General features: G+C 38.4%; 3 protein-coding genes and 1 long non-coding RNA gene across 6 annotated transcripts; 2 read left to right on the top strand and 2 right to left on the bottom strand.

The window, feature by feature from the left end:
* Positions 1-9: 9 nt before the first annotated feature.
* On the bottom strand, positions 10-7,873 carry mrs2 (magnesium transporter MRS2). 2 transcript variants are annotated; one of them, XM_077598866.1, is made up of 13 exons: positions 7,654-7,873; positions 6,989-7,122; positions 6,390-6,454; positions 6,207-6,243; positions 5,978-6,090; positions 2,262-2,423; positions 2,056-2,186; positions 1,742-1,858; positions 1,240-1,309; positions 919-1,001; positions 738-855; positions 552-665; positions 10-475 (listed from the first exon to the last, which is right to left on the bottom strand). In XM_077598866.1, the coding sequence occupies exons 1-13, from the start codon at positions 7,734-7,736 to the stop codon at positions 416-418; spliced, it is 1,287 nt and encodes a 428-aa protein (XP_077454992.1). In that variant the 5' UTR covers positions 7,737-7,873; the 3' UTR covers positions 10-415. The 2 variants fall into 2 exon arrangements, with proteins under 2 accessions (XP_077454992.1, XP_077454991.1); XM_077598865.1 differs by having other exon boundaries at positions 6,989-7,872.
* LOC144073412 (integrin beta-1-like) lies at positions 2,648-5,865 on the top strand. The gene is made up of 7 exons (XM_077599191.1): positions 2,648-2,793; positions 3,309-3,559; positions 3,678-3,889; positions 4,606-4,735; positions 4,826-5,132; positions 5,200-5,478; positions 5,567-5,865. The coding sequence occupies exons 2-7, from the start codon at positions 3,310-3,312 to the stop codon at positions 5,745-5,747; spliced, it is 1,359 nt and encodes a 452-aa protein (XP_077455317.1). The 5' UTR covers positions 2,648-2,793; position 3,309; the 3' UTR covers positions 5,748-5,865.
* Positions 7,675-12,875, top strand: LOC144073202 (lipid scramblase CLPTM1L-like). 2 transcript variants are annotated; one of them, XM_077598861.1, is made up of 17 exons: positions 7,677-8,254; positions 8,328-8,419; positions 8,926-9,103; positions 9,413-9,534; positions 9,602-9,680; positions 9,887-10,004; positions 10,100-10,194; positions 10,374-10,458; positions 10,551-10,651; positions 10,737-10,790; positions 10,872-10,922; positions 11,006-11,088; positions 11,427-11,461; positions 11,875-11,930; positions 12,033-12,077; positions 12,174-12,307; positions 12,445-12,875. In XM_077598861.1, the coding sequence occupies exons 1-17, from the start codon at positions 8,054-8,056 to the stop codon at positions 12,509-12,511; spliced, it is 1,596 nt and encodes a 531-aa protein (XP_077454987.1). In that variant the 5' UTR covers positions 7,677-8,053; the 3' UTR covers positions 12,512-12,875. The 2 variants fall into 2 exon arrangements, with proteins under 2 accessions (XP_077454988.1, XP_077454987.1); XM_077598862.1 differs by lacking the exon at positions 8,328-8,419 and having other exon boundaries at positions 7,675-8,254; positions 8,930-9,103.
* Positions 10,680-12,863, bottom strand: LOC144073208 (uncharacterized). Its single transcript, XR_013300032.1, has 3 exons — positions 12,416-12,863; positions 12,000-12,259; positions 10,680-10,797 (listed from the first exon to the last, which is right to left on the bottom strand). It is a non-coding gene; the product is annotated as an uncharacterized LOC144073208 (long non-coding RNA).
* Positions 12,876-13,286: the final 411 nt, after the last annotated feature.

Below are 13,286 nucleotides of genomic sequence, written 5' to 3'. Positions count from 1 at the left end.
TATATCAAGAGTGTCAACACCGTGGACTGTTTAATCAATGGAGTGACAATTAATTATTTAAAGTATCTAAAGTACAATATATTTAAATAAAAATAAGTCTCTAGTGAGACTGGAAACCTATGATTAAAATGTGATCATAAATTGTTAAGCAACAAAATAACAATAAGGACATTTACAGTACATAATATACATTTCGGTATCATATAAAATTAGGAAACGACACATGACTTTACCCTTCTGTTTCTATGAGATATCACACTGTGAAGTGGCATTTGCAACAATGGACCAAAATAAACACACTGCGTGCGTATAAACATACAAACAAGAGTTCAAGAGGACCCTGATGAGCAAAGACTTGCGCCTTCTTTGGAGAAAATATGAGGTCAGTCCAACAGGCTGTATAAAGTGGGGACCATCATCTCACCCCAGCTTTCATGTCTGATGTTTTCAGATTTCTCTTCCAAACTGGAGGGATCTAACAAAAAAAATAGTCATCAATTCTGTCAACTATTTGTGAGCCTAAAATCAGAAGTATAAGAAGACAATATTACTGGTGGAAGTAATGCTGGCTCTAAGTGTCGTCCCAAAAAAGACAGCAGGCGCCTCCAAATCAAGCCGCTTCCAAGGAACATGAATCCTGTAACAAGCCAGAAAACGCGAGGATCCTGGAAATACACAATAGCGTGTCAGCAGATATCATTTTGGTTGTTATTGCCAGAAAAACAAAAACGTTTCACCTCTTCGAAAGACGATTCCAAATTCATGCCGAAAGCAACCCCAATCAGACCGAATAAGGAAAGTGAGAATGTACCCATGGTCAGTTGCAGGTTCAAACGCATCATCACATTTCGATGGCTAAAACAGAAAACAGTTACCTTTTGCGTCATTTGGATCAGATTCTTCAAGAGTAATACAAACCTGTCCAGATTAATAAAGATCACACTCTCCGAGTCATCAATCAGGCCTTTCAGTTCCCTGGCTTTGTTCCCCAACTCTTCAGCCTAAACAGCCCAAAGTGAAAAAACAAAAAACGGCATAAGTAAAAAGTAGGTAGCTTCAAACCCAGAGCAGTGAAAGAAAGCAAAAGTAAAAGTATAAGGGAGGGACATTCTCCCTTTGGCTTAGTTATTTATTGTCTATTTTTTTTGTGCACTGCGTGGTGAAAGCTTTAAATCTTATTATACTTGTATGACAATAAAAGCATTCAATTCAATTAATGGTTCAGATAAACTCTATTACCTGCATGTAGTAATTATCCAATAAAAGTTCCATCTCCTCCGCATGATCAATCCCTAAATTGCTCTCTTCACTGGAAAGACAAAGATTTACTGTGAAGAAAAAATCTCACATAAGAATAATTTGAAAAAAGTACGGTATGTACGGTAATATATGCAGAAATTTATAACAAATACGGTCTGAAATGTAAAATCAAAATTACTTGTGTACAATCAAAAGCACTTGTACAGTGAAAATAAAATCGGTGACCTGTACATATTTTGAGTTAAAAGTACACCTCACTTTCTGGGTGGAAAGTTTTGTTTATAGAATGTTATAGCTACAAGGTCCACAATTTTTCTTCACACTAAGAAAACCATTATTGTCCTTGACAAAATTGAGGAATGATGATCTTTAGCATGATTCTAATGCAATTAGTAGCTCATAATAGGATGATTTTTGATTGGGGGAAAATGTTCTGCCAAATGCAATGTGCTAATTCACAACTGTACATCCAAAGACTCACAAAACTCTTGGATCTGTCCACTTTGTGAGACAAAGTTCTTCAATGATTTCATCCTCATCCAAAATCTTCAGCAGGGAATCCTTAAAAACCTTAATGTCCGTTTCCAACTCTGATAAACTGTTAAGATTTTGAAGAAATAAAAATTTTAACAAAATAACCATTAGAACCACTGTGGGCGATTTGAAACAAATGTGACATACATAATTCATATCAATTCAATACTACTACTACTCATAATAAAATAATTGTTCTGCTTAGTCTTTAAGTGTTATCCACAGAGGCTCTTTCAAATCTGCTCATATTAGTTTGGTTACCTCTTACTGTTCTGTAACAGTATGTGTAGTTTACTTCTATCGGCAGACAGGATTTTGGGATCCACAAGTGATTCCAAAATATCCAATATTACTGGTTCAACTTCGTTCAATCGGGTTTGAAGATTGTTTACCTGTTGAAAACACGCTTCAGCCCTGTCTTGACAAGTAGTTCAAAGGAGCTTGGAAAAATAACTGATTAGCCTCACCCTGTGCTGCAATATGGCCTCCAGAGCCCTGAACTCAAAAGGGAGGGAGTGAGTCTGTGAAGCCAGTTGTGGGGCAAGCTCTAGAACCAGCCAGCGCTCTAATCCCAGACCACGGAAATCCAACACCAAAAGGCAATTGGGAGTCACAATTGCTTTCAGCGACTGTGGAGAAGCAAATATTGGCACATAGAGGTCATGGGTTCCAACATTTGCAAGGGTAGCACTGTTTTTCCGATCGAATTGCTTTCAATTTTTCCCTCACATCATTTTTAAAGCATGCAATCCAAGAGTCTAAGGTCCAATTGTCTGAACAGTAAATATTTGGAGGGAACAAGTACATCGATAAATGGGCTGCAACCTGACAAAGCTGACCCCTCAGATTCATAATTCTTCCCTCGAGTTACAATACGCTACAAATTTTACATGCAATATACGGGTAGCTGTATTGCGAAAGGGGCAAAAAGTAATTTCATGTTAAAGTTATTCAAGTGTTGCTAATTGAAGAGCCAAGAAAAAGCAATCAGGAAATCAAGTAAGTTACTTGTACTTATGGTTGACTTACAGAAAACAAATTTGAAATATATATATATATATATATATATATATATATATATATATATATATAAATATATATATATATATATATATATGTATATATATATATATATATATATATATATATATATATATATATATATATATATATATATATATATATATATAAAAATATATATATATATATATATATATATATATATATATATATATATATATATATTTTGAAGTAGCCACAGTGTATAACAATTTAGAGTGTGTTTTGTCAATGATACAGGCCAGCTTTTAACCAATTATCCTAGGATACAAAATTTGTACTGTGAAAAAGAAAACTTGACTACAGTAATAGTAATCCCAAAAGTAAATATGATTAAAAAAACATTGACCAGGAAATAAACAATGAAGTATTTGTAATAATGGAGAATATATCAATACATTATCCTATCTACAAGGTATAAATGTTTGGGCTACAACTCAATTCTATGCCCTTAGAATGGCTGTCAAGATGGGTTGTCTTCTCCTGTTGCTGTTGCCACTTCTGTCATCCAGTTGGGCTAAAAAACAAAAGTGTCTGACTGCGTCCAACTGCAGCCAGTGCATCAGATTGGACCCACAGTGTGTGTGGTGCACTGGCCCTCATTTGAAACATCGATGTAATACCTTGCGTGGGCTAAAGAAGTCAGGCTGTGACACACGTCACATGTATAACCCTCAAGGCAGTGTTCATGTCACCAGGAATGAGAGTAGGTAAAACAGGATTACTCTGTGGTGCCTCTAACTATATATATATGTATCGAGGAAAGGCTGCAAAAAAATGTTGACATGAAATTTCAATGTGAAATCGCCAATGGTCTTTTACAGCAAAGAACCCCAAACAGGGAGGCACTCTGTTCCTGCATCCCCAGGAAGTGAGCGTCCATTTGCGGCCTGCTGTAAGACAGTCCTTTGCACTTTACTACGACACCATGGCGAGAAACCCTCTAACTCCAGAGATGGATATTGACACCAACCACTTGCCGGCTAAAGTCAACATCACATTCAGCAACATTCGGCATGGGAACATGCTGGTGGAGGTTAGCAAATTTGAGGCGGGTTTAGGGGAAGTGCTTGCAAATGGAACATTAGTGGCTTATGCAAAATGTATGCTTAAAAATACTCCTTTCCTTTCAGTTTAAACCTACCTAATGAGATTGCCTTAGTACAAGGGTGTCACACTCGGGTTGTTCGTGGGCCGCTTTAACGTCAACTTGATTTCACGTGGGCCGGACTATTTTAGATATAAAATTTAGATTTTTTTTTTAAATTAATGGATTAAAAGAACTGGATTAGAAGCCCTGAATATTCAGTTTTTCATAGATCTAAAACATTGTTTATGTTAGCTTTTTTTAAAATATATTTTTAGATTTTACAAAATGATTTTTGAACTAAAAACACAGAAAAAAATGATTAAAAAATTACAATTATTGATTTAAAAGGGGGAAAATCAGGAAATTTAATATACATCTATACTCTTCATATTAATTTGATCCTAAAACAGTAAGTCGACACTCATGTTTTACTTTCCCGGGTCACACAAAATGATGCGACGGGCCAGATTTGGCCCCCGGGCCACCACTTTGACACACGTGCCTTAGTACATGACATCCTCGTCCACCTCTTGTCTTCTGATTTATCTCCAGCAACTCTTCTTTATTACATCCACAAATCTGCTCTTAAGTCTCTTTAATTTGTTTCTCTTTGTGAGAATGTTAAAAAAAATCATAATAATGATGGTACCCTTTTTGCCTAGGTGAATATGGATGCTTCCCATTGTTACCCAACTAGTGAGAACTCAACTCAGAACAGGACAGAACCCTGGTTAGTCCACATTACACCCAGAGGCTTTTCACAAAGTCTCAAGATGGAAATAATTTTAGATTGTGAGTATGACATACGCTTTGGAGAGAGAGAAGGAAAAAAAATGGTATTCCAAAAGTCAAATTAAGGCACATACAAATAATATTCTCCAGGTGAATGCGACTGCAAAGGAAACCGTGAAGAAAACAGCCCAACTTGTGAGGGCCACGGAACTCTGGTGTGCGGCTCTTGTGAATGCTACCAACCCTACCTTGGAGAACACTGCCAGATCAACCTAGAGTCAGGCTTTGACAGAGATGATAAACATTGCCGCCAGGGACCAAATTCTCCATTATGCAGCAATAGGGGCACGTGTGTTGATGGCTACTGCGAATGTCAGTCTCGAGAAAACCCAAATGAACAATATAGCGGAATGTTCTGTGAGTGTAGCAATTTTGATTGTCCTTACCACAACAACAGGTATCAAAACACAATCTATTCTTACTTGCTGCTAATCGGCATCTTTTAATACATTTTTTGTCTGCAGGATATGTGGTGGGCATGGCAGGTGCGAATGCGGACAGTGCATTTGCGACAATGACTGGACTAGTGAAGATTGCACCTGCACCTTTGACACAACCACATGCATGGCAGCAAATCAGATGCTATGTAACAATAAAGGAATGTGTCAATGTGGGAGTTGTCGTTGTGATCCGCCTTACGGGGGCCCGACCTGTGAGAGTTGCCCCTCGTGTTTAAGCCCTTGTGAGAATCATGCAGAATGTGTGGACTGCCGGGCGTTTGGGACTGGACCCAAAAAAGACAGGTCAGATCTTCGAGGTTATTAACTTCATAGGTCATTTTTTTAATGTTTAAATTTTCCATTCTAACTGAACGTATCATCTGGTTTTCAGGTGTGAAGACGAATGCAACCACCTCATTTTGACAAAAGTGGCGAGCAAGGAGGATATTCACGCACCCTGTAAAATGGAAAGCCGCAAAGACTCCTGTTACTTCTATTTCAGCATTACCCAAACCCGCGAAGGGACATACTGCAAAGTGGCAGCTGTGAAAGAATGTCCGCAGGGGAAATGATGCAAGAGGCTCAAGCAACATTTACACTGATTTTGGCCTTCTCAAACTTGTGCACAAATCCGGTGTTATATTTCATTTAACATGATTATTAGAGTAAAAATGTGCTTTTGCTGCATGCTTCAGTGTTATACAAAATTAATAAATAAATAGTGTGATTATTAAATGTGTCATGTTAAATGGGATTGCTACGTTTTGCTGGCCTGAGGAACTCTGATCAATTATTGGCTTACCTCCATTCGTAGGATAATGCAGTTGTTCCTGGTGCTGAGGCTGGTACTGTGTTGAAAGCGAAGATCCCTAGCCTGAAGACTTAGCTCTTGACAAAGCTCTGTTTTCTTTTTCTCTAAGAGAAAACCAAACCAACCAAAAATAGTCGGTGAACTTTAACAAAAATTATTTTCACATGAACCACCTTCAGGTGGCTGTTGTGAATGAGATACTGCTGTTTTTAACACTTACCGAATGATGTGACATTTCCTTCTTGGTCAAATCTCATCTGTAACAATACAAAAAAAACAATGTGACATGCAAATGGAGGCAAATTGAGCAAAGTATCAACATTTCAAGAAATATAATTTCAATTTATTGTGAAAAGATGTAGTGTAATTCACTCTCCTCCATATCTATTAAAATAGTGCTCACCACGACAAAAGGTGGTGGCACAGTGGAAAGGGGAGTTTCGGTCATTCTGCTGCGGACAAAGGTCACTGTAAAAAGAAAAAAAACCCACTGGTAATACTCTAATTGGGAACAGAAATTCTACCATTGGCAGCCTGGCGGATGAGTGGTTAGCACATCAGCATCACAATTCTGGGGTCGTGGGTTCGATCCCAGTTCAGTCCTCACTGTGTGGAGTTTACATGTTCTCCCCAGGCTTGAGTGGGTTTTCTCCAGGTACTCCGGTTTCCTCCCACATCCAAAAAAACTTGCATGGTAGGCCGGTTGAACACTCTAAATTGCCCATAGTTATGAGTGTGAGCATGAATGGTCATCTGTCTCTTTGTGCCCTGTGATTGGCTGGCCAGCAATTCAGGGTGTCTCCCACCTACCCACCTTAGCTGGGATAGGCTCCAGCACCCCCCAGGGCCATGGTGAGGATAAGCAGTTCAGAACATGAATGAATTAATTCTACCGTTCCTCTGCTACAGTTGTCACTTTATTTTTTACATTTAAGAAAAACAAGCAAATATCTGAGGAATGAAGAAAAATATGTTCAGAAACGTATTGCCATTATTACTTACCAGGCCATGCATTCTGCAACAGATTCCTGTTTCTCTTCAAGCAATTTGGACCTCTTCTTCTTGAATGAAACACGAAATGACTGCAAAGTGCCTTGAGAGCACCTTGACTGTTGTGCAGTGGTGGTACTGTGTATCTTGTGCAGCAAAACATGGCACGACCAACAAAAGGATCGAGGGTTTGATTCCCACCCATCCATGAAAGAGCACTAACTAATCTTAACAGGTGTTTCGAATGCACGTGTCCTCTGTTTGGCAGAAACATCACTGTAGTATCAACAATAGCTAGGGTAGGATGAATTAATAAAGAATGGACTTGTGTTTTGAACCTCGGGTAGGAAGGATCTATTACATAACGGCAGGGAAAGACAATAGTATGAGGTATTCATTTTTTGCTGGTATATTTAAAATACCGTCCAAATGATGTAGCGTTCTGTAAGCGACCGTCATCCTGTTATTCGTGTTATGCTAGTTAGCATAGAAGCTAACAGGTGACATTCTGTACTCTATATCGAATTATCAATTTTAAAACTTACTGACAGTACGCTCACATACGGGGAGCACAAGAGAGCTTCACGTCGCTAAACATAAAATGAGTCATGGACACAACAGGCAATAAATGTCGCGCTTTTAGCCACTGAAAACTTTGGAGACAAGATGCGTCTTACCCATAAAGCAACGCGAAGACGACAAAGATCTTAACGAGAGGAGCTTCACTCTTCATGCATGCAAGTGTTGTTGAAACAGGCATCACAACTTGTAATTATAATCAATGTTTTTTAGAATGTTCATCTAAATCATTTATTTATTTGTATACATTAGCATTTTAAACGAATAGATACTGAAACATCAATGCCCTTGTATGATGATGCGTTCAAGTTCCACACGCAGTCGCGGAGCTCCATCAGCATCAGCATCAGCATCAGCATCGAGAGAAGGAAGATGCTGCGGCGCAGAGAAGGCGTGCCGAAACGCGGCCGGAGGCGATCTTAATCCACCTCGATTGCAACCCAATTCCCGTTTCAGCCCATTGTTTGCTTTTTCTTGTTGTTTTCAAGACCCTGCATCATGTTCCCATCGTGCTGCACCAAGCCTGCGGACAGCGGGGGGAGGAGGAGCTCCATGGCCAAGCTCCTTCTGGGGGTGTTTGTGGTGTACATGGCCCACACCGCATGGCTACTATACGGATTCCTCAATACCAAACCCTGTGAAGAGGACCGAGGGATGGGTTGCATCGCTTCGTATCTGTCGGCCAAACCCAGACTGCAGGTAGCTCCTGGTGCTCAATCCCAAATCTACTGATGAACTAAGAACTTGTGTTATGTTTTTGTTTTCCGTCCAGTTGAGTCTGTTCACCTGCCTCCTTCCAGACAACAGTCAGCTTAACCTGGCTCTAAGAATTGATTCATTTGATCCTCAGTCTACATTTGAGAGGTGAGTTTTACCCTCACCTAATGCACGGATGTTTGTGTATACTCTAATTGGTATACAGATTTTTTTTTTTTAAACATAAACTACACGTATTCTAAAAACAAATTGAAATTGGGCTTTAATTTTGAATTCTTGTTAACAAACAATTAGGATGATTCTGTAAATATGTCGTTTTTGTTTGTATTGTATGTGCCAGCCAGTGAAAACAAACTACGTAAACATTTCTGTAATAAGAGTTAAACTGAATCAGTCATCAATATGGGGGGCGCAATTTTGGCTTTTATGATCCTCTGTTAAGAAAAATTGTTGTCACTGTTAAGTGTTTGAAATTTGGAATCCAAGCTCGTTTAAATCCTAATTCTAATTGAAAACATTTTTTTGTAGCATGTATGTATTATGTATTAACTTTTTTGTATTATGTAAATGTAATTGATTCAGACAAGCCTCTGAACATAATATCTATTTTTACTCCCACTTGCCTACTATGTTGCATTCTTCTATCCGTGTAGGCAGGTGAACATACCCCTGCCAGAAGAGACTCGAGCCAATGGCAGCTTGTATGCGGTGGTGTACGTTCACAAGTCTGGCGTTTCCCCTTTGGATGACAGCCGAGAGGTCCACCACGCTGCTCTGCTTACAACCCACATCAGCCCTGCAAAAGCAGAAGGGCACAGAGACACACAGAAGGTACACTAACTTTTATTAAATTATTCATCTGCATTATGGAAACTTAAAAGAAAGAAAAACCTGCATTGGGGATGAGTTAAAAATATCTACTTATTTCATGGAGGGATTTTAATTATTGTACTATTTAAATGAATACTATAAAGGCTTTGCACGATAGGCATTTGCTTTATGAAAAGATGTGATACTTAAGGAGCATATAACACTTGGACCAGGTGCACACAAGTGGAAAGAATCTTGTTTAATCTAGTGAAATAGTTTTATATTTTTGAACAAATCATTTGTGTTTTCTGGGCATCACTACTTTGTTAGGGCTCCAAATTACAGCAACCGGTAGCCCACTGGAGACCCCGCCTGTCTGTCACAATGATGTCAGAGGACTTCCCATTCACCAAGGGAGGAATGCCAAGTGATATGCGCCGCTACGTTAGAATGTAAATAACATAATGAAATGTAGTAACGACATCAATGCATCCATTTAAACTTAATATTCTCTGTCAGCTCACAGGAAGGAAGACGGATCCTCTACCTTCCTCTACTGCTGATTGACGAGCTCAGCTTCAGAGTCAGAGATCTCATGGTAAAGAATACACAACTGAGAATTTCAGGATGAATCTAAAGGCAGCCATTATTTTCATTACTTAACATTGAGTTAAATGGCAAAATTCGTAAACAGGGTTTGTCTTTTTAAATTCCCCAGCACGTCTATTTCCACTGTGACTTTTCATTTAGTGTAGGTAGTGCTAGTGCAGTACATTTACCTCTTTATTTCATTTTTTTTCTCAGGAGATCAACAGAAGCACTACCCATCTTCCCCTCACTGTGTCCTATGAGGGCATTTCTCTGACACGGTTCCGATTCTGGGTCCATCTCCAGGATGTGGTTTACTCCCTTCGGCAGTTTGGTGAGGATGAATGGAGTAACCCTTCAACAGAAATTCTTTGCAATTAGGGCGTAAACATTAACCCAAAATCGATTACCTTCTTCTCCTTCGTGCAGGGTTCTCAGAGGAGTACATTGATGAGATTAAAGGGACCCTGGTGGGTTCTAATCTGTACCTCCTAGTCCTTACTGCCTTCATCACAGCTTTGCAAGTAAGAATGGAGGGACACAAACTCATGAACATTTATTAAATATTCAAAATTGTTCACAGATATGATTGGAAATACTTTGACCATTCCATGGTGCTGCAGCATACTCTTATGTTAAAGTGCTATTGAAAATGGAGATCACGGTATAGTTTAAAAAGAGGGCTGTCCTCAAATGTTTACAGCTCATCTGTGAATTTCTGGCTCTGAAAAATGACGTCGGCTCTTGGAGGAAAAAGAAGAGCATGGCTGGAATGTCCAGGAAATCCGGTAAGAGGCTTTCCCAAAGTAAAAACTGTGTTTTATATATGAAACAATTTGAGATTGCAAAGCAGTGTGTTTTATCCACTTTCAAAAAAAAGTGTTGTGGCGAAGTTTTGGCACTTTGCTGATTTTCCTGCGCCTGCTCGAGGAGACCAGCCTGTTGGTGCTACTTCCTGTTGGGGTGGCAGCATGTGTGGAGGTATATCTTGTCAGAAATGGAGGGAGGATAACAAAAAAACACCATATGGAAATTGAAGTGGGCACCTGGCTTCCTGTCTCATCAGGTATGGAAAGTGTTTAAAGTATTTCGGATCAACGTGCAGTGGGGACGACTCTGGGTGAGTGCTGAAAAAAAAACACATTCATGTCAGCATCTGTGTGAATTTAACAAGGGAACAAATCTCACTCTCTACATGAAGGTAAACAAGATGGATGAAGAAGAAAAGCGTACAGTGGAGTTTGACAAACAGGTGCTTCTTCTTGTCATTGTGATGATGTCATGGAATGTTTTTTTTCTTTTCTTTCTTATTTTATGTGTTGTGATTCTCTCCAGGCGTCCACATACTTGTCCTACTTGATCTATCCCCTGTGCGTCAGTGGGGCTATTTTCTCCCTGGCCTACTTACGGCAAAAATGGTGAGCTTCTCCCAGTTGTTTTAATATCTATTCTGTCTCAATTTTATTCAGAGCACAATCTTACCACCGGAATATTGTATCAAGCTAGTTGAATTGTGTATTTAAACACACTGATATAAATCAATGAAACTATTGTAAAATGGGTGACAAAATACTTTAAAGATGAAGCTCAAAATACACATGATTAATAAATGTTGTTGACTGATGAAATGAATTCATGTTGGTTCAGGGTAGTGAAATGTATTCCCACCACGTTTGATGAAATTCTTTATTCCAGCCTAATCAAGAATCCAAAATATTTTGTAAATGAGTAGATTCATGCATTCCTTTTTTTACAGTTATTTCTCCTGGATGATCAACAGCCTGGTCACAGGTCAGTTCATATACATTTTTTTTATCATGTTATTTGTGCTATTTTCAATTTCCTTCAGCTGCCAAATGTGTGAATTTATAAATCGGCTACATTTCCACTGGAATATTTGCCTATGAAATAACAACTACTGAGGGTCATAACCTGTTTTACTAAATTATAAATATGCTTCTTTTAAACTTTTGAGAGAACAATTTTCAACAAAAGTGGTACTTTGTGAAGTTGGAAAACAACATCAGCTATTTTTTGTTTATTTCTTAAATTGTAGTTACCACATTTTGCAAATAAATCAAATTAAAATGCTTGAGTAACTTTGACTGCAATTACATGACATATAACAATACCCAGTAAGACACTGACATAAGATGCATATTACAGTTCATTTTTGGAGTTGTGATAAGTGTCTTATTTCACAGGAGTGTACGCATTTGGTTTCCTGTCTATGGTTCCTCAGTTATTTATTAACCACAAGGTGAGTCCTTTTCTTAAAATCTTTTTTAGTCTGTTCCTTAACATCTTAAAACTGGAATGTAGCACTCACCTATTAGATCTTATATGTGGCTTTTCTCATCAGCTGAGGTCTGTGAGCCATCTGCAGGGGGCAGTGTTGATGTATAGAGTAAGTTGGATTACTTTTCCTTCCAAATATTAAGAGACTTCACTTATCTGTATCTATTTTTTTCCACCATTGGGATTATTTTTCCTTTGGTACCAGGGAGTCAACACTCTGGTGACAGACATGTGCTCCTGCATTGCCACCCTCTCCTCCTCTGATGCCTTCTTGTCTTCTCACCAACTCTCCTGTTTCAGAGATGAGATCTTTTTCTTTATCTACCTCTATCAGAGAAGGTAAATTGCACATTGTTTAAAAATGTTGGACTGAGTCCCTGATAAACATGGACAGATTTTAGTGTGACAATCAACTCTATCTTAATGTTGATGGAAATAATGACAGACCTTGATTATCGTGTCCCGTTTTACATCAGGTGTTTCACTCCAAAAGCCAAAAGATCAGAGTGTGGATCACACAGCAAGAAAGTCAAGACTCAGTGAGCAGGCACAAAAGCAACCAATCATGAGTCAGATGCTGGATTTGAGCAGCAGCTCCCGATCCTTCCCTCATTCATCGCATCCTTTCTAAAACTCCATTTCCTGCCAACGCATCATAAATACACCTGTAATGGGTAATTGTTTTACTGCAGCTCAATGAGATCACCTGATAATTGACACCCACAGTACAACATGCTCTTTTGACCCATATTCATATTGTGAATGTGAATTGGCTGAATATGAAGAATATTTTAAGCTTGTCTATTTTTTTTTTCATTTGAAAAGAGGTGTTTGCTATCTCTGACTGACCTTTCTCACAGATTGTCTGTATATATATACCTGAAGATTAAACAATGTTCAGATGGGTCATCTGACTGAGTCATTATGCAATGCTAATGAGTTGTTGACAAGAGAGACAGAGGGAAAATACAGTCACACAGCAAAAGCTGTGTATAATGCAAAAATAGATTAAAAAAAAAAAACAGTGCAAAAATGCCATAACGGACATTAAGCTTGATATCACGTACATTGTTACCCTGACTGATTCCTGAATGGAATGTATTTACTTCTTTATTACAGCAGTCAATTGAAAATCATGCAATATTTTTATTTAAATGCAAAAGAAGATTTTTTTTCAATAAAACCACACGATCCACGATTGAGAAATATTAATGTACGTATATGTGAATAGCTAAATAATAAGTGTTGGCACAATTTATCAACATTGTTGTGAGTGGCTCAGGTGAAAAAAAATGTTTATTAAACGTAAAAGGAGACG

The sequence above is a fragment of the Stigmatopora argus genome, chromosome 4, assembly GCF_051989625.1.
Source record: "Stigmatopora argus isolate UIUO_Sarg chromosome 4, RoL_Sarg_1.0, whole genome shotgun sequence".
Classification (NCBI taxonomy): domain Eukaryota; kingdom Metazoa; phylum Chordata; class Actinopteri; order Syngnathiformes; family Syngnathidae; genus Stigmatopora; species Stigmatopora argus.
The sequence above is the reverse complement of the archived record's forward strand: the minus strand, read 5'-3'. Positions and strand labels throughout refer to the sequence as shown.